General features: G+C 46.6%; 1 protein-coding gene across 1 annotated transcript in view; it reads left to right on the top strand.

The window, feature by feature from the left end:
* The window catches only part of LOC123771090 (uncharacterized), a 54,073-nt gene extending 33,323 nt beyond the window's left edge, over window positions 1-20,750 (top strand). Inside the window, exons 2-4 of the mRNA XM_045763413.2 lie at window positions 14,240-14,333; window positions 16,429-16,586; window positions 17,659-20,750. Of these exons, the coding sequence (XP_045619369.1) occupies window positions 14,240-14,333; window positions 16,429-16,586; window positions 17,659-17,763 (357 nt within the window). The 3' untranslated portion in view covers window positions 17,764-20,750. The remainder of the gene's footprint in view (window positions 1-14,239; window positions 14,334-16,428; window positions 16,587-17,658) is intronic.
* Window positions 20,751-21,044: the final 294 nt, after the last annotated feature.

Below are 21,044 nucleotides of genomic sequence, written 5' to 3'. Positions count from 1 at the left end.
GGTGGTGGGTGTGTGAGTGTTGTCATGAGGCTCCAGGGTGGTGGGTGTGAGTGTTGTCATGAGGCTGCAGGGTGGTGGGTGTGAGTGTTGTCATGAGGCTGCAGGGTGGTGGGTGTAAGTGTTGTCATGAGGCTGCAGGGTGGGGGGGGGTGAGTGTTGTCATGACGCTGCAGGGTGGTGGATGTGAGTGTTGTCATGAGGCTGCAGGGTGTGTGAGTGTTGTCATGAGGCTGCAGGGTGGGGGAGGGTGAGTGTTGTCATGAGGCTGCAGGGTGGTGGGTGTGAGTGTTGTCATGAGGCTGCAGGGTGGTGGGTGTAAGTGTTGTCATGAGGCTGCTGGGTGGGGGGTGTAAGTGTTGCCATGAGGCTGCAGGGTGGGGGGGGGTGAGTGTTGTCATGAGGCTGCAGGGTGGTGGGTGTGAGTGTTGTCATGAGGCTGCAGGGTGGTGGGTGTAAGTGTTGTCATGAGGCTGCAGGGTGGGGGGTGTAAGTGTTGCCATGAGGCTGCAGGGTGGTGGGTGTGAGTGTTGTCATGAGGCTGCAGGGTGGTGGGTGTAAGTGTTGTCATGAGGCTGCAGGGTGGTAGGTGTGAGTGTTGTCATGAGGCTGCAGGGTGGGTGAGTGTTGTCATGAGGCTGCAGGGTGGTGGGTGTAAGTGTTGTCATGAGGCTGCAGGGTGGGTGAGTGTTGTCATGAGGCTACAGGGTGGTGGGTGTAAGTGTTGTCATGAGGCTGCAGGGTGGTGGGTGTGTTAATGTTGTCATGAGTCTGCAGGGTGGTGGATGTGAGTGTTGTCATGAGGCTGCAGGGTGGTGGGTGTAAGTGTTGTCATGAGGCTGCAGGGTGGTGGGTGTAAGTGTTGTCATGAGGCTGCAGGGTGGTGGGTGTAAGTGTTGTCATGAGGCTACAGGGTGGTGGGTGTAGTGTTGTCATGAGGCTGCAGGGTGGTGGGTGTGAGTGTTGTCATAAGGCTGCAGGGTGGTGGATGTGAGTGTTGTCATGAGGCTACAGAGTGGTGGGTGTAAGTGTTGTCATGAGGCTGCAGGGTGGTGGATGTGAGTGTTGTCATGAGGCTACAGAGTGGTGGGTGTAAGTGTTGTCATGAGGCTGCAGGGTGGTGGATGTGAGTGTTGTCATGAGGCTGCAGGGTGGTGGGTGTAAGTGTTGACATGAGGCTGCAGGGTGGTGGGTGTAAGTGTTGTCATGAGGCTGCAGGGTGGCGGGTGTAAGTGTTGTCATGAGGCTGCAGGGTGGTGGATGTGAGTGTTGTCATGAGGCTGCAGGGTGGTGGGTGTGAGTGTTGTCATGAGGCTGCAGGGTGGTGGATGTGAGTGTTGTCATGAGGCTGCAGGGTGGTGGGTGTGAGTGTTGTCATGAGGCTGCAGGGTGGTGGGTGTAAGTGTTGTCATGAGGCTGCAGGGTGATGGGTGTGAGTGTTGTCATGAGGCTGCAGGGTGGTGGATGTGAGTGTTGTCATGAGGCTACAGAGTGGTGGGTGTAAGTGTTGTCATGAGGCTGCAGGGTGGTGGGTGTGAGTGTTGTCATGAGGCTGCAGGGTGGGTGAGTGTTGTCATGAGGCTGCAGGGTGGTGGGTGTAAGTGTTGTCATGAGGCTGCAGGGTGGGTGAGTGTTGTCATGAGGCTACAGGGTGGTGTGTGTAAGTGTTGTCATGAGGCTGCAGGGTGGTGGGTGTGTTAATGTTGTCATGAGTCTGCAGGGTGGTGGATGTGAGTGTTGTCATGAGGCTGCAGGGTGGTGGGTGTAAGTGTTGTCATGAGGCTACAGGGTGGTGGGTGTAGTGTTGTCATGAGGCTGCAGGGTGGTGGGTGTGTTAATGTTGTCATGACGCTGCAGGGTGGTGGATGTGAGTGTTGTCATGAGGCTGCAGGGTGGTGGGTGTAGTGTTGTCATGAGGCTGCAGGGTGGTGGGTGTAGTGTTGTCATGAGGCTGCAGGGTGGTGGGTGTGAGTGTTGTCATGAGGCTGCAGGGTGGTGGGTGTGAGTGTTGTCATGAGGCTGCAGGGTGGTGGGTGTGAGTGTTGTCATGAGGCTGCAGGGTGGTGGGTGTGAGTGTTGTCATGAGGCTGCAGGGTGGTGGGTGTGAGTGTTGTCATGAGGCTGCAGGGTGGGTAAGTGTTGTCATGAGGCTGCAGGGTGGTGGGTGTGAGTGTTGTCATGAGGCTGCAGGGTGGGTGAGTGTTGTCATGAGGCTGCAGGGTGGTGGGTGTGAGTGTTGTCATGAGGCTGCAGGGAGGGTGTAAGTGTTATCATGAGGCTGCAGGGTGGGTGAGTGTTGTCATGAGGCTGCAGGGTGGTGGGTGTGAGTGTTGTCATGAGGCTGCAGGGAGGGTGTAAGTGTTGTCATGAGGCTGCAGGGAGGGTGTAAGTGTTGTCATGAGGCTGCAGGGTGGGTGAGTGTTGCAGGGTGGTGGGTGTGAGTGTTGTCATGAGGCTGCAGGGTGGTGGGTGTGAGTGTTGTCATGAGGCTGCAGGGAGGGTGTAAGTGTTGTCATGAGGCTGCAGGGTGGTGGGTGTGAGTGTTGTCATGAGGCTGCAGGGTGGTGGGTGTGAGTGTTGTCATGAGGCTGCAGGGAGGGTGTAAGTGTTGTCATGAGGCTGCAGGGAGGGTGTAAGTGTTGTCATGAGGCTGCAGGGTGGGTGAGTGTTGCAGGGTGGTGGGTGTGAGTGTTGTCATGAGGCTGCAGGGTGGTGGGTGTGAGTGTTGTCATGAGGCTGCAGGGTGGTGGGTGTGAGTGTTGTCATGAGGCTGCAGGGTGGTGGGTGTGAGTGTTGTCATGAGGCTGCAGGGTGGTGGGTGTGAGTGTTGTCATGAGGCTGCAGGGTGGTGGGTGTGAGTGTTGTCATGAGGCTGCAGGGTGGTGGGTGTAAGTGTTGTCATGAGGCTGCAGGGTGGGTGAGTGTTGTCATGAGGCTGCAGGGTGGTGGGTGTAAGTGTTGTCATGAGGCTGCAGGGTGGGTGAGTGTTGTCATGAGGCTGCAGGGTGGTGGGTGTAAGTGTTGTCATGAGGCTGCAGGGTGGTGGGTGTGAGTGTTGTCATGAGGCAGCAGGGTGGTGGGTGTAAGTGTTGTCATGAGGCTGCAAGGTGGTGGGTGTAAGTGTTGTCATGAGGCTGCAGGGTGGTGGGTGTAAGTGTTGTCATGAGGCTGCAGGGTGGTGGGTGTGAGTGTTGTCATGAGGCTACAGGGTGGTGGGTGTAGTGTTGTCAAGAGGCTGAACCAAGAAGGTTTTAGGCGACACATGGGAGCCGGTCGACCGAGCGGACAGCACACTGGACTTGTGATCCTGTGGTCCTGGGTTCGATCCCAGGCGCCGGCGAGAAACAGTGGACAAAGTTTCTTTCACCTTATGCCCCTGTTACCTAGCAGTAAAATAGGTACCTGGGTGTTAGTCAGCTGTCATGGGCTGCTTTCTGGGGGTGGAGGCCTGGTCGAGGACCGGGCCGCGGGGACACAAAAGCCCCGAAATCATCTCAAGATAACCTGACACAGAGGCTGGGAGGCGGCGGGTGTTGAGCCAGCAACGTCAGCATGAGCGGGTCAAGCAACACTCTGGGGTAAGTGTTGCGTGTACTCTGTATTGTTCCCGGGAACACTAACCACCTCCATATTACGGGTTAATGATAGAAAGTGCGATGCATTAGTTGAGTGTGTGTGTGTACCACTTTCCGTTTTCGTGAGAGTTTCCTTAATAATTGTGAACCACAAGAACACGACCAGACGTATTTTTGGACTAGTCTGAAGAGAGAGTGAGCACTTCTTTGTTTGCCTGTCAGTTGTTTTATGTTTATTGCGTATAGGAAGGAAGGCAAGGTGATTATCAGGAGAAAAAGCTAAACCAGAATGAATGTCTAGGAAATGAAAATGAAGACAGGAAGACCTAACCACACTCAAGATGGGGAAACAACGACGTTTCGGTCCCTCTTGGACTTTTTTTTTTTTTGCAGGAATATTCCTCCGCGGGCCCTAAGCCTCTGGCTGGCCCACTCTGCGGGCCCTAAGCCTCTGGCTGGCCCACTGTGCGGGCCCTAAGCCTCTGGCTGGCCCTCTGTGCGGGCCCTAAGCCTCTGGCTGGCCCACTGTGCGGGCCCTAAGCCTCTGGCTGGCCCACTGTGCGGGCCCTAAGCCTCTGGCTGGCCCACTGTGCGGGCCCTAAGCCTCTGGCTGGCCCACTGTGCGGGCCCTAAGCCTCTGGCTGACCCACTGTGCGGGCCCTAAGCCTCTGGCTGGCCCACTGTGCGGGCCCTAAGCCTCTGGCTGACCCACTGTGCGGGCCCTAAGCCTCTGGCTGACCCACTGTGCGGGCCCTAAGCCTCTGGCTGGCCCACTAAGTGTTGCTTGTTTCTGTTTTACTTGGGCGGAGTATGAGTATTTATGACTCGTATGGTCGCTTCAGTAAGATATTGTCCCACGTGTTTAACAACTACTTCTCTGTTGAATCTAAGTTGAAATCTTACTTGGACCATTGTCAAGTCGTGTGATAGAGGAGAGGAGGAGGAGGAGGATGTTTTAGATTCAGCTACTGGGAACGAAAGTTTCGAGTAGCACGGGCTATGGTGAACCCCGTAGTGGATTTTCGTGGCACAGAAGCGGGGCTGTAACTTGGAGGAGGGGATGGTACAGGCAAATAATGAAAGAAAATGAGGTGAGGAGCAGGTAAGAGACGACTGTAACTTTAATTAAGAAGGTAAGAAATTATCTTCAGTAATAGTATCAAAGGCAGGAATGGGATGAGTGTAAGTATAGGATGAAGGAAGAATGGGATGAGTGTAAGAATAAGAGAAAAGGTAAGAAAAACCCTTACTCTTACCTTCTACAAAGTACATTCTTCTTTTACCTGCTTCTCGCCTCACTCTTTCCTAATTTATTTACCCATACCATCCTCTCCTCCCGCGCCTTGCTCCCAAATGCTTAGACTGCATCAGTGAAGGGGCAATTAAAGCAGATTGGCATCAAAATCAACCCCCACAAAGACAAAAGCCATGCCGATTATAATAGTGAAGCCCAACATCCGACTTACAGTACAGAGTCAACCAATTGAATGGGTGGACACTTATCAGTATCTAGGAATAATCCTGGACACGCACATAAATTTTAATGTTGAGGTCACTTAAGAGGTCCGGACGGCAAATCTCAGGTCGCTAACCTCCCTCTCTAGAGGAGCCAATCTGCAAGTCCTTCGCACATACTATGTGCAGGCAGTCAGATTAGTGATCGACTATGCCGCACCTGCACTCACAAGCCTATCACAATAACAATGAAAAAAGCTTGACGTAGCCCAAAACAATGCTATCAGACCTGCCCTGGGAGCCCCTATGTGGACCAGGCTTGAAACTTTAAGATTGGAAACTGGTTTGCTTTCTCTTCAAGAAAGAAGTTCTTCGAGATAAACTACGCTTATCAGTAAGATAATTATTTCCCCTGATCTAGTTCCAGTACGACAGGCCATGGTTGTTGGACTTGGCCAAAACAACGGAAACTCTTGGGCTGCCAGAACGGGAAAAGTCCGAAACAGACTACAATGATAACAAAAACAACATTGTGTCAGTTGAACTGTTAGAACACATACGAAATGGAACCAGTGAGTCTAAATGGATTCAAAGAACAGCCACTCATATTAAAATGATGGGACTGCACGATGTATATACAGATGAAACAATATAGCACTTCCTTCCACCTTGGCAGATAGTACCTTTTGACATCCTGACCCCTACATACCCCACCAAGAAACTAATCACAAACCAACCCTCATGCTCAGCTTGTTGCTAAATTAAACACCATAGAACACATTCACAATATACAAGCTGAAAACAACATAACACAGACCATATACACTGACGGATCACTCAATACAGCTACAGGGAGGGCAGGAAGTGCTGTTATTGCTCATCAGCCCGATGGCTGCACAATTCAAAGGAATATCCGAATTAGTAACTGGGAATCCACAATGCAAGCTAAGTTGGTAGCAATACTGGTAGCACTCGAAATTATTGACAACACTGAAGTAGACAGCTTAATTATTTCCGACTCACTTTTCTCACTACGAGCAATAAACAGTTTGCAATCAAGTAATAACGCGCTTGTCTTGGAAGCTAGATATATATATAAGAATACTTAGCAAGAGGGTAAATATAAAAATGTTGTGGATTCCTTTTCACATTGGCCTGCAGGAACATGACAAAGTTGACGCCCTTGCTAAGGTTGCAGTAAATACTGTATTGAACGGAATCTTGAGTTATCAAATAGGTTCCTTAAAAATGTAATTAGACTAGAACTCCTGGATGAATTTGAAGAAAGCAGAACAGTGCAAACTGGAACTAGCAGGTCCATTGTTCATCACAATGAAATGAGTGAAGTAAAACATGTGTATGGGGCAAGTAACAAAGTAAGTAGACTAACAGATGTTGTCACAGCTCGTATAAGACTTGGCTACAAGTATCTCTGGCAGTTCGGCTTGTATAGAGATCTAGATGAAGTAAAGTGTAAGTATCAAAAGAAGGCACCAAACCGGGAAGGCTATGTAGCACCATCAGATGTGTGGGAGGAGAGAGTGAGGGAGAGGCAGAAGGGAGAAGTCGGAGAGAGCAGCACAGAGGGTAAATAGGTTTCAGTCCGCCTTAGCAAACTGCCACCTAGGGAAGGAGAGGGGAGGGTGAAAAGAGAAAAAGGTAACAAGGATGGGGAAATTGTCACTGCCATGGAGGTCATCAAGAACCTGCCACGTGAAATCTAAGTAAAGAGAAGACGAGCAAAGAGAAAGATCAAGACAGGAAAGGGTGCGAGTCCGAGAGTCCAAATGCGTGGTGTTATGATCTCAGCCTGCAGGAGAAACGAGTCTCCCCTTTGAGTTATTCAGCAAGCCTGACCTAACCAGAAGGTCTAGGAAATATGGAGGTGATAACGCATATGTAAAATAGTTGGTTGCATTTAAATAACAATTTGAGATTATGGGCAGTAAATAAGGAAACAGATAAATGACTGGTTAGGAGATGTGGATATTTTGCTGGAGGCGTGAGGCTCGCTTCTGGAGGGCTTTGACCTCACTTGAGGCCAGACATCGCAGGGGGAAAGCCGCACTCCGTTTGAGCTCCCATCAGAAAGGAACCCCTAGTGATATATCTCCAAGAGAAGAGAAGTGTGCAGACGTGCCAGCTGTAGAATCGAGCTGGGAACGTTATGGTCTCAAGTCCTGGTCGACGAGGAGAGTATTAAGCTGCCCAGAGACATTTTCGTGGGCTGTGGAATCGCCCTGACCAGGCTTCGTCAGAGGGAGGAGCGCCCTCGACCAGATAATCTGTGGTAAGCACGATATATGCCAGTTCATAGTGATTGCTTGTAGTTGGTCGTGTGCCCAGCGACAGTAGCAATGTTTATTGATAAGCTAGACGTGTTTTAATAAGGCAGAAAGCCTAAAATAAAAGAGTGGAGAGGGAGGAACACGGAGCGACGTCCGTCCCCTCCGAGCGTTGGCAGGTGACTGAGAGCTCCCGACGGCGGAGGCCCCTCCCGGAGGAGTGTGGAGCATTTACCCGCCCAACGGGGGAGTCCACTCTCACAGTATGTAGAGGACAGATAGAGGTTTGAGGCAAACATATTGTGTGATTATTTTGGTTTATGTGTTAAAGGGGAAACATTTTTATTGGAGTGTCGATGGGTTGCAGGTTTGTCTTTGGGGAAGAAGTTGCTGAGAACTTCGAAGCCAGCACAGAGGGAGTAATTGATGAGACTCCAAGGTAGTGGAGGAGAGGACCTCGAGCAGTGAGGAGAAGCAGTGAAGAGGAGTGTCACGTGCTTCTGTAGAGGTGGTGAAGCACCATAGTTGCTCAAGGAGAACTTCATGGTAGCAGCCTGGAGGAGCAGCAGAGGATCCTGGTAGTTAAGCCCGGAAGAACCTGAAGAGATCAGGGTAGTGAACTTCCAGATGTGGAAGGGAGGTTCTAAATGATTACTTGTAGGGAGGTAATCGAGTGTTTGGTTGTCATTAGCGTGCAAGACGCAGTGAGAGGCGAGTGATTGTTTGCATTCTTATGTCAAGGAGTGTTTTATACTGAAGTTTAGAGTTACAATCGTAGGCTGGATTATCTACAGATGCATGCATTCTAGGACTGATAGGGTGATCGATTGATCATTGTTGTGTATCAAGGAACATTTATACTGATATATATATGTTATTGCATTCAATGCTGATTTTCCTTGTACATGTTTATATATATATTCTCTTGCTGATAGTGCAACATTGTAGTATAAGACTTGATCTACTTGAGGTAGTTAGTATCAGGTGGGGAATCAGAAGATAGGATACCACTGGATAAGCTGATGATAGAGTTCTGATGGTGTTGGAGTGCAACCTGATTGTAATATTATAGAGTATAGGATTCATTATTATTATATGTGTGTATGTATTGTGTATGTGTTTTGTTCAGTAAATGTATTCCAATTTGCTGGTGTTTGCCCTTGTCCTAGTGAGGCTTCTCGGGAAATAGTAAAGGAAGAGAGAGAGAGAGAAAGAAAGAACCAAGAACCACCGCTGTGGACAGGGTAGGATGGAAGATTAGTAAGTTAAAGGTGATTGAGGAGATCATATCACATAAGGAGAGAGTGGGGAGTCACAGCGGCTCGAGTGGGTGTGCGCACGTGACAATGAGGCTAAGTGTTGGAGCCGCATCCCCTAAACGTGTGACGTTGAGCCCCTCTCCAAGAGCCAGAAGCGCCTAGTGTGATCTCCTAGTGATGTATAAGCACTCTACCGAGTTGTGGGTTGGGTTGTCCAGAAAGAAGGATCAACGACGACAACCACCAACCAACACAAACTATAATAGTGGGCTCACCAGAATTCAGAAGAGACAGGGAAGAAGAGAGAATAAACGGATCAAGAAGACGACCCCGGGTGTTCGTCAGAACATCACCCCAAAGGAAATGTTGACAATTGAAATCATCTAGCAGGAGCACAGGCTCCGGCAAGGAGTCCAGTAGGTGTTTCAGATCGGGAAGAGAAAGCGGGACACTCAGGGGGAGATAAATGGAACAAACGGTGTACCATTTTCTCACAAAGATACGAGCAGCAGAACAATGGAGAGGCGAAAGAAAACGTAAGGGGACAAAGGAAACATCAGAGAGAATCAAGAGACCAGAAGAGTTAGGAGCCCCAGTAGCAACTGGGTGGGGGGAGAGAAAGGAATAGCCACGAAAGCGACCAGGACGAGCACCAAGCATCGGCTCCTGGAGACAGACACAAAGTGGCGAAAACCACAAAATCAGAAGTTGGAGTTCAAGGAAATTGGCGTAATAACCCCGAACGTTCCATTGAAGAATAGACATCGGCAAGAAGATAAAGGACAACAAGAGAGAACAAGGAAGAAACAAAGGTGAAAGAGGAACATAGCACGTTAAAGAAGATCAGGGTCAGCAAAGTCAGGGTTAGGGGGCATGGGTAAACTGAACAAAGACGAAGGGAAGGAAGCGGGAGAACAGACCACAGGTGGATGGGCGGAGTCCGGAGGAGGAGACAACCGAGAGGAGCAGTCAAGGACAGCAGCAGGAAGAGGAGGAGTAGAAACAGGGGAGCGCACCTCAGCAGGGGCAGCAACCGAGAGGGAAGCGGGGGCCAAAGAAACCTCCATAGCAATAACAGGGGGCACAACCACCGAAATTGAAGGGGAAGGAGCGAGAGAGTCAGAAGTAGGGGTCGAGGAAGAAAGCGAAGCCTTCTTACCCGCCGGGGAGGAAGGAGAGGAGCCAGGCTTACGCTTCTGACTCAAAGAGACAAGTGTCCCAGCAACTATGTACTGGGCAACGGATTCCAGCGTCTCAACAGAAGCTGAACGAGAGCATACACGACGGCCATTGGGAGAGCGATGGACATCAGCCCGTACTGACAGGCGGCGGGGAGAGCCAATAGACGGATGGGAAGGAGGATCGGAGGGAGACAAGGAAGAAGACACAGGAGACATGACAGACCGGGCAGAAAGGGGAACCCCAGACAGAGGACCAGGAGGGGGATCCTTCAGGACAGAACTCAAAGGAACAGAGGAGGGGATGGTGGGTGTATCAGGGTCTAAGGCCTGGAAACGGTTGTGAGTCTGAGGAAGGTGGGAAGGACGAGGAGAGGAAGAGCGCAACACGTGAGCATAAGAGATGTTAGCATAAGGCGGGAGCCGGCGAACCTGGCAACTCGCCTCAAGAAAAGATAAACGCCCCTGGTGCTTCAAGTTGAGGATGGCTGCCTCAAGCTTGTAATGTATACACGCACGGGAGAAGGTAGGGTGGGCCTCACTGCAATTGAGGCAGCGAGCCTGGGGAGAAGTGCACTCTGACTTAGTGACCTTCGCCCCCCACAGAGAGAGAGAGTTCCAGAGCAGCGGAGGGCACCATGCCCAAACCTCCAGCACTTATTACAGATCCAAGGGGAGGGAATGTACTCCTGGACGGAGCACCTGGCACCAGCAAGAATGACAGAGGGCCGAAGGATCCTACCATTAAAGGTAATCTTCACAACCCGAAGGGGCTGACGGCAACGACCACGAGCGGGACGAGTAAACGTGTCTACCTGGAGGACAGAATTGCCCTGGGCCTCAAGGATATGCTGAATATCATCGTGGCAGTCCTGCAGATTCCGAACACCGGTTGCAACATAGGGCGGGAGGAGAATAGTGCCAACACTGGCATTCAACCTTAGCATTCTTGGAGACCCAAACAGGGGTCTCGCCAAGGCAGGATAAGGCAGCCAAGCCTCCCCCAAACAGGGGTCTCGCCAAGGCAGGATAAGGCAGCCAAGCCTCCCCCAAACAGGGGTCTCGCCAAGGCAGGATAAGGCAGCCAAGCGGGAGGTTGCATCCTGAGAAGGAGCAGCAACAACACGTGTACCGAGACGGGTGGGGTTGAAGGTGACAGAGGCATCTACGGAATCAACAAGGTGCCTATGAAGGGAGAAATTGTCAGGAGGCGCAGAATCAAGGAGGAGGAGATCAAAGTATTTGGCCCACGAAGCGGGACCAAACAAGACTTGATACGCATCAACATAGGAAGGAATCGAGTGAGTGGCCGTGTCGAGGACGGCGTTGAGAACCCCCAGAGAGAGAGGGGTTAAAAGGCGCAGTAGTCACAACGAGAGACTGAGCCGTGCCAGGGGATGAGGTAGTCACCACTGGGGGCTTGGGGCTCGACCCAACCACAGAGCAGGGAGGGGAGCCGAGGGTAGTAGTCAGAAAGGCCAAAGGAGGAGCAAGGTGCCCAATGCAGCGAAGGCTACAGAGCCCGGTCTTCCAACACAGACCAACTCAGGGGCTTGGTCGCCTACCCCACGAGCCTGAGAAGGTAAGAGAAGTACAGAATTCGACATGAGTACGAAAGAAAAACATTCATTCACGAATGTGCCCCCACACCCACCATGGAGCCACAATTAGAGGCAGGACACCCAACAAGAAGCTATCGCCGATCATGCTGGGGCCTCCTAGGGGTGCGTCGTGAGTATACACCCCACAAACGCCACCTTAAGAACCGTCAGTCCGTCGAGATCGGGTTCAGTGACGAAAGGGGGATTGACAATAAAAGGTTCCCCTCACTCTCGACATTGGGTACTACAGTTCTACGAGTGCAAGAGTATGCCTCCTCAAGCACCCGGGTGTCAAAATAGAAGAAGTCCAAAAGAATAACCAAAACAAGCAAAAGGTCGGCAGGAAACGACAAGCAAATAGAAGAAGAAGGGGGAGAAAAACGAAACAGAAGGAAAAGGAAAAGTCGTTCAGCACAATTAGAGAGGACATCAGCAGAAGCACAAGGCTACAAAAGGACAGAGAACTGTCCCAAGGATCATCACACTCCGGCAGCCGCCCACCAAGCCCCCCTCACGGCAACAACGAGCTGAACAGGGAGGGGGGAGTAAAGTGTGTGGACAAAGACAGGGACACACACTCGAACACTATATCTTGGATTGTATTAAAATTGAGCCATTTAGAGATAAATCTAAGATAACTGTATGATATGACAACCTATCTTATTACCAAGGATAAAATACCTGAAATCCTTGCACTGTATCCATATTTCGCTTCCAGTAGATAAACGACATATGAGATTCAGAAACAAGTAGTGTATTGTGAAGACTAATAATAAACAGAAGCTCCCCTATGACTATAATATCTCCACTGGTCAAACTATTATGTATTAGTGATAAGACCTACCATTAATGTATAATGACTCACTGTAAATATATAGCTCTTGAAATAGCATTTTCTCTGTCATTAGCTGACATTGTAACTATAAGGTGTGAAGAATAGATGAAATTGTTTATGTAATAATCTAAGATGAAGTTTGATAAAGACCTTTTGTGCCCTCTGTAATGCTTCTTGCGCTACCGCTCATAAGATGAGTATGGGGTGCACAATAAACTAGCCGCCTCTGGCGGCAACAATCAAAATCAGACTACAATTAAAAAACATGATTCTTGATAGCGGAGGTGATCATTCACACCTAAACTACACTTGTTCCCCACCATGGGAGGAGCCTACCTTCAAAATAGTAATAGGTCTTCCAATGAAAAAGGCTCTCTGATCCAACAGGCCTAAAGCGCATCATATAAAAGCAAATGAGCAGCATTGCAGTAGCAGGAGCCACCCACATCTTCACAGACGGATCGATTGACACAGAATATGAGAGTACTGATGCTGTTCTTTGCATGGACAGCGAACAACCATATTGGAGACTGGGAGGACCAGTATCATCAACTCAAACTGAGCTGTTTGCCACAGAACACTTTCACACATGTGATTGCACAAAACACTCAAAATGCAGTAATACACACAGACTCAAAAGCTGCACTTAATATATTAGGAAAAAAACAGTGGAAAGACAACGTGGTAATAATTACCACCATTTTGTATCTTGGAGCAGTAGCTAGAGGCAAAAAGACTCAACATCACCGTTAACTGGATCCCATCCCATGTTGGAATCCTATTAAATGAGAAAGCCGGTGAAATTGCTAAATTGGCAACTCATCATCCAGTGAAGCATAAAACAATCCAATCCAGCCTTGAGTATATAAAAAGCACCATCGCCAAAAAAACTCTCACACCTCAACAAAGCTCATCTACACCAGAGAGTAGCAGAAAGTTCGCCATCTGCAATATGGTATCTTCAGGCCACCAAGTTAGAAAGGTTAAATATCCCAAAAGGAACCCACAGGGAAATAGTTCGGTTATACAGACTTATGTCTAGGTTACAGATGCAACTGGGAGATTGGTGAACCCCGACAGAGAGAATGCATCTTCTGCCAAACAATCACAGAAAAATCACTACTTCACTATCTCCTGGAATGTGAAGTAACCTATGACAGAAGAGCTTTAAGAGTCTGTGAAACTTGCATTAACCACCCTGAAGCCATCAACACTGCCACTCTTCTGGTCAAAAAGTGTTCAGCAGCTAGTCACCTTCATAAATATTGTCAAGCAGTACCCTCCCCCGCAATAGCAGCCTGACGATTTAAATGAGACCTCAGCACACAGTACAGCATACAAAATATGAAAAAATCTACCACTATAGGCTATTCATACCTGTGCCGCCTCTTGGGTGGCTTAATCTTCATCAATCAATCAACCTATCCCCCAAGTTACAGCCCCGCTCCTGTGCCAGGCAAGTTCTGGCATAGAACCATAGCCCATGCTACTTGCAACTTTTTGTTCCGAGTAGCTGTAAACAACATCCTCCTCTCCTCTCTATTGCACAACTTAATAATGGTCCAGGAGGGACCATTATCAAGTCCCTCCTGGTCCGAAACGTCTCCATCTTTTGTGTACTCTCCTAATTGTGCTTGCGGCTCTTTGGTCCCGCCTCTCAACCGTAGGGGTTTGGTGTGTGGTTTGGTCATCATGTCTTCACACATCAGAAAATGGAGATACAGTACGACGATGTTTCGGTCCGGCCTGGACCACTATCAAGTCGTGTGATGATCATCACACGACACACTCTTATTGATATATATTGACACGTTTTGCTAAGAACAATTTTGCATTCACTTTCCTTCAGCCTACGAGGATGCAGAGTTCATGTGGATGTCTCCTGTCCCAAAAGAGGGGTCGGGTGACCTGTCAAGATGGACAGGTTGTTTCGGGTGATGGCAGGAGCATTATCTAGTTATCATTTCTTCCTAATTCTTAAGAGTAAAAGTTTTTGAATCTACAGTTCATTAATGATGGCAATAATCACTGTTTAAAAATGTGTTTTCCAACAGATGATGATGGTTGTGGCAGTGGCAACGGTGGCTTCGGACGCCGCCATGTGGCCCAGCTGGAGGCAGCAGCCCACTAACACACGTACACCACTTGGTACGTTTAGTGGATTTTTTTTTTTTTTTTTTTTTTTTTTTTAATATATGTACAAGAGTTGTTACATTCTTGTACAGCCACTAGTACGTGTAGCGTTTCAGGCAGGTCCCTGGAATACGATCCCCACCGCGAAGAATCGTTGTTACAACCAAGTACAGTGGCACCTCGACATACGATTGCCCCCATTTACGATAATTTTGAGTTACGATATAAATTTCATCGAAAAATGCGACTTGACATCCGATGGTGTCGTCGATATCCAATATTTGTTGGTACACGTTCGGGTCGGCCAAGCGTGTGGTTCCCGGTCACGCGGTTCGACCTGCCTTAGTTTACTACAGCTACCCGCTTAGTGATGATCGCGCCTATAAAAAATTCCGCTTTTGTGGTGATTTTTTGCATTTTGAACATTAAAGTAATTATTATATAATACGCCATGAGTCCCAGGAGTCAGTGGTAAGGCTCAACATATGAAATCCCATGTAAGAATGACCATAGAGCAGAAACAAGAGATCATTCGTAAATATGAAGATGGTGTGCAGGTAGGTGAACTTGCTAGGCAGTACAACAAATCTCAGTCACCGATATCCACCATACTAGCTAAGAAAAAGGACATTATGGGTGCTAAAGTGATGCATCATTACAGACAAATGTTAAAACGAATGGAAAAACAAATGTCTCTTGACAAATTTGTAGTGAGACAAACAAGCACTGAACCACAACCAGTTCCTAGTAGTATTCAGGCAAAACGTAGGAGAGAGAGTACCCCAGAGAAAACATTACTGCCTGATGTGATAATGGAAGGGGACTCCCCTTCCAAACAGTAACAACTCTCCTCCTCCCCCATCACCATCTTCCATACGCCATCAAGAGCCCTCCATAAAGGTAAGAGTATAACTTTGGTACTGTATTGTAGTTAGAAAAAAACATTGTATTCAGTATAAAATGTATTTTTATGTTAATATTTTGGAGGGTGGGGAACGGATTAATTCAAATCCCTTTATTTCTTATGGGAAAATTCGCTTCGACTTCCGATCCGTCTCTGGGAACGGATTAGCATCGGAAGTCGAGGCCCCATTGTACACATTTTACTGTTGCGTTAAACAGAAGCTACAGTTAAGGATTTGCACCCAGTAAATCCTCCCCAGCCAGGATACGAACCCATGACAAAGCGCTCGTGAAATGCCAGGCGAGTGTCTTACCACTACACCACGGAGACTGCAATTGCAATTATATTTCATGTGGAGCTAGTTGACTATGGACCCTTAATACATCCATCCTGAGGTGTTGGTAAAATAATAAAAAAAAGTATTGGAATCTATTACTGAATACCTATGTTTCTTGACTCTGCTATTTGCACTGGTGCACTAGTTAAGTTTGATCCAAGTTTGTCTAAAGTATGTCTATTATGCAGGACATAGCCAACCCGCAGGCAGTGGTGGAAGGCCTACAATAACAATGGGCACAGGAATTGAACCACATTGTGCTCGTATAGCTAAGCAAGTTACTGATGATACAAACTTTGTTTAGGTGCATCAGCAGGTACTGTAGTACAGTAAGATCATAATTTTACAACAGCTGTCAGACTAGGACCCTTATTCCACTACAGTATCTAATGTCACTTTCCTCTTAGGACGGCACCTTCCATAGTAACCCCACCTGTGGTAGGGTTACTATGTGCTCTTACATCCTACGAGCTATACAGTAGCTTGCTAGGCTACCCATCTCTCTACAGAATGACAGATGGTGTTGCATTTTCTAGTGAAAACCCTCGTGGTCATGTTGGGCCAAAACTTTATTATCTCTGATTTAACTCTTCCTGCAGGTAGATGAGCCAAGACTGCAACCATAATCCAAGTACAGTATATAATTAGAGAACGCTGGTATAATACAATACACTTGTGTAATAAATAGAGCATAGAGTATAATAATACATTTCGGTGTTGAGTGTTATAATTTAATGATAAAGTATAGAAGCTAGACTCTGGGAGGCAGAAGTAAACATAGATACTAGGGAAGAGTGAACACTTGATATTCAGTATGAGTAAACTTCGTGTACTCACCTAGTACATTTTCTTTTCACACATGTCGTCAGGAATGCGGTGGTGGAGACGAGCACCACAGCAACACCAACAAGAGCCTCGCCAGAGTGCCAGGCAGATGGCAGAGAGGCGACAGCCCCAGTCTCAGAGTCAAGGCACCCTCAACATGGTCCGTGCTGCCACACTTCTTGGTCTCCCTGATGACCCCGAGGTCAGTGCTTGTTGCTCTCAACTTCCCTCCTTACATGTCATAACCCTTCTACCTTAATACACCATACCCTTCGGGTAAGGGAACACCATGCCCTTCCCTTACTGGCAGAGGAACCAGTCATCTTATTGGAAAAAAGAACAGTCAAACTTACTGGAATAGAAGTGAACCCCCCTCTACTGGCAGATGATTCACTCCTCCCCTACTTGGAGAGTAGTCACCTCTATTACAATATAACATGGTGGGCCACGGCACTGATGACAACACAAGGCCCACCACAGCCCTATTATACATGAGCACTCAACCTCATTGGGTATAATAATTGCAAAAGGACCTTCACTCACACTGGATACCCCATTGGTAGTTATCAACATGCAATAGTTTCTTACTTTTACTTTTTAATTCTAATCAGTAAAAAAAAACATTAAATATACTATACAAATATTATGTTTTTATAGCTAGTAATTGACCCATATCTGTAAAAGTGTGAGTTTGTCCAAGGTTAGAGGGCAAATGCTTGGAGCTACCCATGTGCAAGTTTTCAAGTTGAGACATGGGTGGTATGGGAGTGCCATAGGCCTGCCAGGAGTTTGCCTCAGTTCTCCCCTTTTAAGAGATATGGGGTACAATTTTCATTGTCTGAAAAGAGGAATTTGTTTTCAGGAGAATTTGTTAGCAGTTTTTCAGCTATTTGCAATATAAAATTTTCAGTGAGTAGAAGAGGGGGTAGGGAGTGAGGGAGGGGGCGGAGAGACTAGGCACAGCCGGGTACCCCATCTAGTGAAAAATATATATTGCTTATGAAATAATGTGACATTACATGTGTAGACCTGATAAGAGGGAGTGTTACAATACATGTACAGTATTTCTAATGCATGTATAACAAACCTTACTCAAAAGTATTTAATGAAAACCCAATTATATTTCGTCCAATTTTTCTTGTTGTTGTTGACGTACATGACTGAAATAAAAGATCTTGCACATACGTGTTATATTTAAGAAAAAGAGGTGCTTTGGCCTCTCATAAGTTAGTTTACTTCATAATGAAGTTTTTAATGAAATGTTTATTGTACAGTTTCCCCGTCGCTTGTGCCAAACAACAGACGTGTGCCCATACTCGTGGCAGTGGATGGAGGGAAACATACTGCGAGCTATTGTCAAGTGGTCCCTCCTCAAATAGGTACACTTTTTTGTAAGTACTGTAAAAACATAAACAATACTGTGCCTAGAAAAGAAATCGAGTGTCGAGCAAAGTAAAATGCTACTTTCTGATATGGACCAATGGATATTCCCATAACTCCTAGGTGATCTACCAAGGACTTTCATCACTAATAGACTTTTGTGAGTTTATCCCCATCATGACAAATAACTTTCTAAATGGTCTTGTCATCTGTGGTAGGAAGACAGTTGCAAATCTGTCAGAAATGAGACAACTAGCTCACTACATTATAAAGGAACAAATCACAACTCTGAGACATTCCCTGCAAGTAAGATTTACTGTAGTACACAGTAATCACACTAATGTGACTGCATCAATGAGAAAATCCATAGGAGCCGCGATGAGGATTCGAACTTATGTGATTCGTGTGAAAATTCTGTTTCGGCTTCATAAGAACATTATGAAAGTAACTACATAAGGCCTAATGGCCCATACGAGGCAGCTCCTATTTATTAATGGTAGAAGAAACTCCTATTGGCCTATACGAGGCAGCTAATTCATGTACATGTCTTACCTACGCTTGAAACAATCGAGGGATCCTACTTCTATTGTGTTACATGATAATTGGTTCCACAAATCAACAACCCTGTTACCGAGCCAACATTTACCTATGTCTTTCCTAAATCTAAACTTATCCAATTTATACCCATTGTTTTGTGTTGATACTTTTAATACCCTATTAATATCCCCTTTATTATGCCCATTCATGCACTTGTACACCTCTATCATGTCGCCCCTAATTCTCTGCCTTTCTAGAGAATGTAATATAAGCTTCGTCAATCTTTCTTCACATGACAAGGTTTTAATTTGCAGAATTAACTTTGTCATCCTATGCTGGATGTGTTCTAGTGAATTTATATCCATGCTATAGTATAGCGACCAAAACTGAATTGCATAATCTAAATGGGGCCCTAAAAAGAGCAAGATACAGTATAACTGAAGAACAACACCAGGTGTCTTATTACTAACGCTTCAGTAAATAAATTCCAATGTCCTATTTGCCTTATTTACAAACATTTATGCATTTATTTTTTGGTTTTAGATTCTTGCTAATCATAACTCCAAGATCCTTTCCGCAATCTCACCACCACTTAGCTCGTATCTTTTAACTCTTATCATCATTACCTAATTTCAAAACCTTACATTTGTCAGCATTAAACTGCATCTACTGATCTGTTGACCATTTCAAAACCATATCTAGTTCGTCTTGAAGTGATAGTCTTTGTCCGTGTTTATTTCCCTTCCGATTTTTGTATCATTGGCAAATTTGCAAATATTGCTGCTCAAACCTGACGCTAAATCATTTATTTATATTATTAATAATAGAGGTCTCAGGACAGAAGCTTGAGGCACTCCACTTACAACATTTTCCCACTCTGACTTAACTCCACTTATACTAACTCTGTTTCCTTTGGTATAGCAATGCCCTAATCCAACTTAATGTAACACCCCCAATACCGTGAGCCTCTTATCTTTTTAGTCAATCTTTCATGTGGCACTGTATCAAAAGCTTTGCTAAAGTCAAGGTACACAACATCACAAACCTTACCACCTCAGGAAATCATTGTGTTCAATAGAACCCCAGGTTGCAATCCTTTTAACATGTCGTGGTCTAGTCGCTAGAGCATGTGAACACCCACCACATAGGTTTGAACTCTCATCACGGCTCCTATGGATTTTCTCATTGATGCAGTCACGTTAGTGTGATTACACTCTGGGTATTGAAAGAGGAGCATCAGAGGTATTACATTCCTGGATGGCAGAGCCAGAGTGCATGGGGGGAGATTGTGTGAAAATCCTGTTCCAGCTTCAGTAGAAGTCTCAGAAATCCTTGTGTATTCAGTATAACTCCAGGTTGCAATTTTTTTACCATGTCGTGGTCTAATCGCTAGAGCATGTGCATGGGAAAACCCACCGCATAGGTTCGAACCCTCATCACGGCTCTTAGGGATTTTCTCATTTACTGTAGTAGTATCAAGTATGGCAATTATTGCTCTGCAAACTACTGTTAGTAAATCAAGGCTACACACACTATCACCAGGTGGACCACCACCTTCACCAGAAAAGGATCAGGGAGACTGGCAACATCAATTTTAAGTCTACATCTCCACAGCATATGCTCAGGAATGACAGGACAGATAGGGTGGGAAAGAAGCTTATCATTATACTATAGTATCCTATTTCTGAGTTATGACCCCTCAGATGCTACCTTAGCTAATTTCCCACAGCCAAAAGGAAGCAGCCGTTCATGCCTACAGCAGCCAACAACAGGCACCAAAAGGGAACTGGAAAGAAATGCTCCATGGGCCAACCTTCTGGCTAGAGAAACCCACTTACATGGTGAAGAGACTGGGTACAGATGCTAAACAGCCGACTCAAACAGAAATGATTACAAATATACTGAAACCACAGGTTAGAGGATGTACCAGCAATGCACAATCCAGAAGACACTAGCCATAAACTGAAAAATGTCTTGGGCTGAACAGTTCAGGAAAGTAATCTCCACTCCAGAAAAGCAGAAATCTTTTATTGGAGACTACTCCAGTATAAATCAACAGAAAAGGGGGATACATACAAGAGACTTCTTGTAAAGCAGGAAAACACCTAGAAGACACAATTAGAGCATCCCACTGGGGAACTGAGACAAAACACTTATGGAAACCAAGGAACCCCAGAAAGAGATTTGGAATGTATCTCACAAGGAAACAAAGAAGCGTACATTTGTGCGAGAAACTGAAGTACCCAACCAGAAACACATGGCATTTCCAGAGAGTTGTGGTACAAACACCCATGAAAAACAGAGCATAAGGGTTAGTATCAAGACCTAAGCACCCACTATCAAAATGGAGGAAGGGCCAGGCAGACCAGGAGAACCCAGAGAAAAGTACTTTGGTAACCACAGCTAGGCCTCTCACCTACCATAGCTTGATATGTGGTTGAGTACCAGAGTACATAAGCCTATGACATTAAAAAATGCCCAGGTTCATCGAGAAATATGTTCCATATTTGGAAACCCTACATAACAATACACTGTTATAATACAGTACACTGTACTTGTATAGTACAATACACCGGCAAATCTAGCAAGAAAAGCTAGGGATCTGAACATGGAGTAAATGGGCCAACACAACATGACATTCAAAATGGAATGTCATTGAGCACAAGGGGCTCAACAATCAGTAAAAGCATGAGAACTTGAAAGAAAACAGCTGGTTCAGGAAATGTACTCGCTTTATGAGGAA

Source organism: Procambarus clarkii, chromosome 65 (genome assembly GCF_040958095.1).
Source record: "Procambarus clarkii isolate CNS0578487 chromosome 65, FALCON_Pclarkii_2.0, whole genome shotgun sequence".
Classification (NCBI taxonomy): domain Eukaryota; kingdom Metazoa; phylum Arthropoda; class Malacostraca; order Decapoda; family Cambaridae; genus Procambarus; species Procambarus clarkii.
Note: the sequence above shows the minus strand (reverse complement) of the source record. Positions and strands in the feature narration are given on the sequence as shown.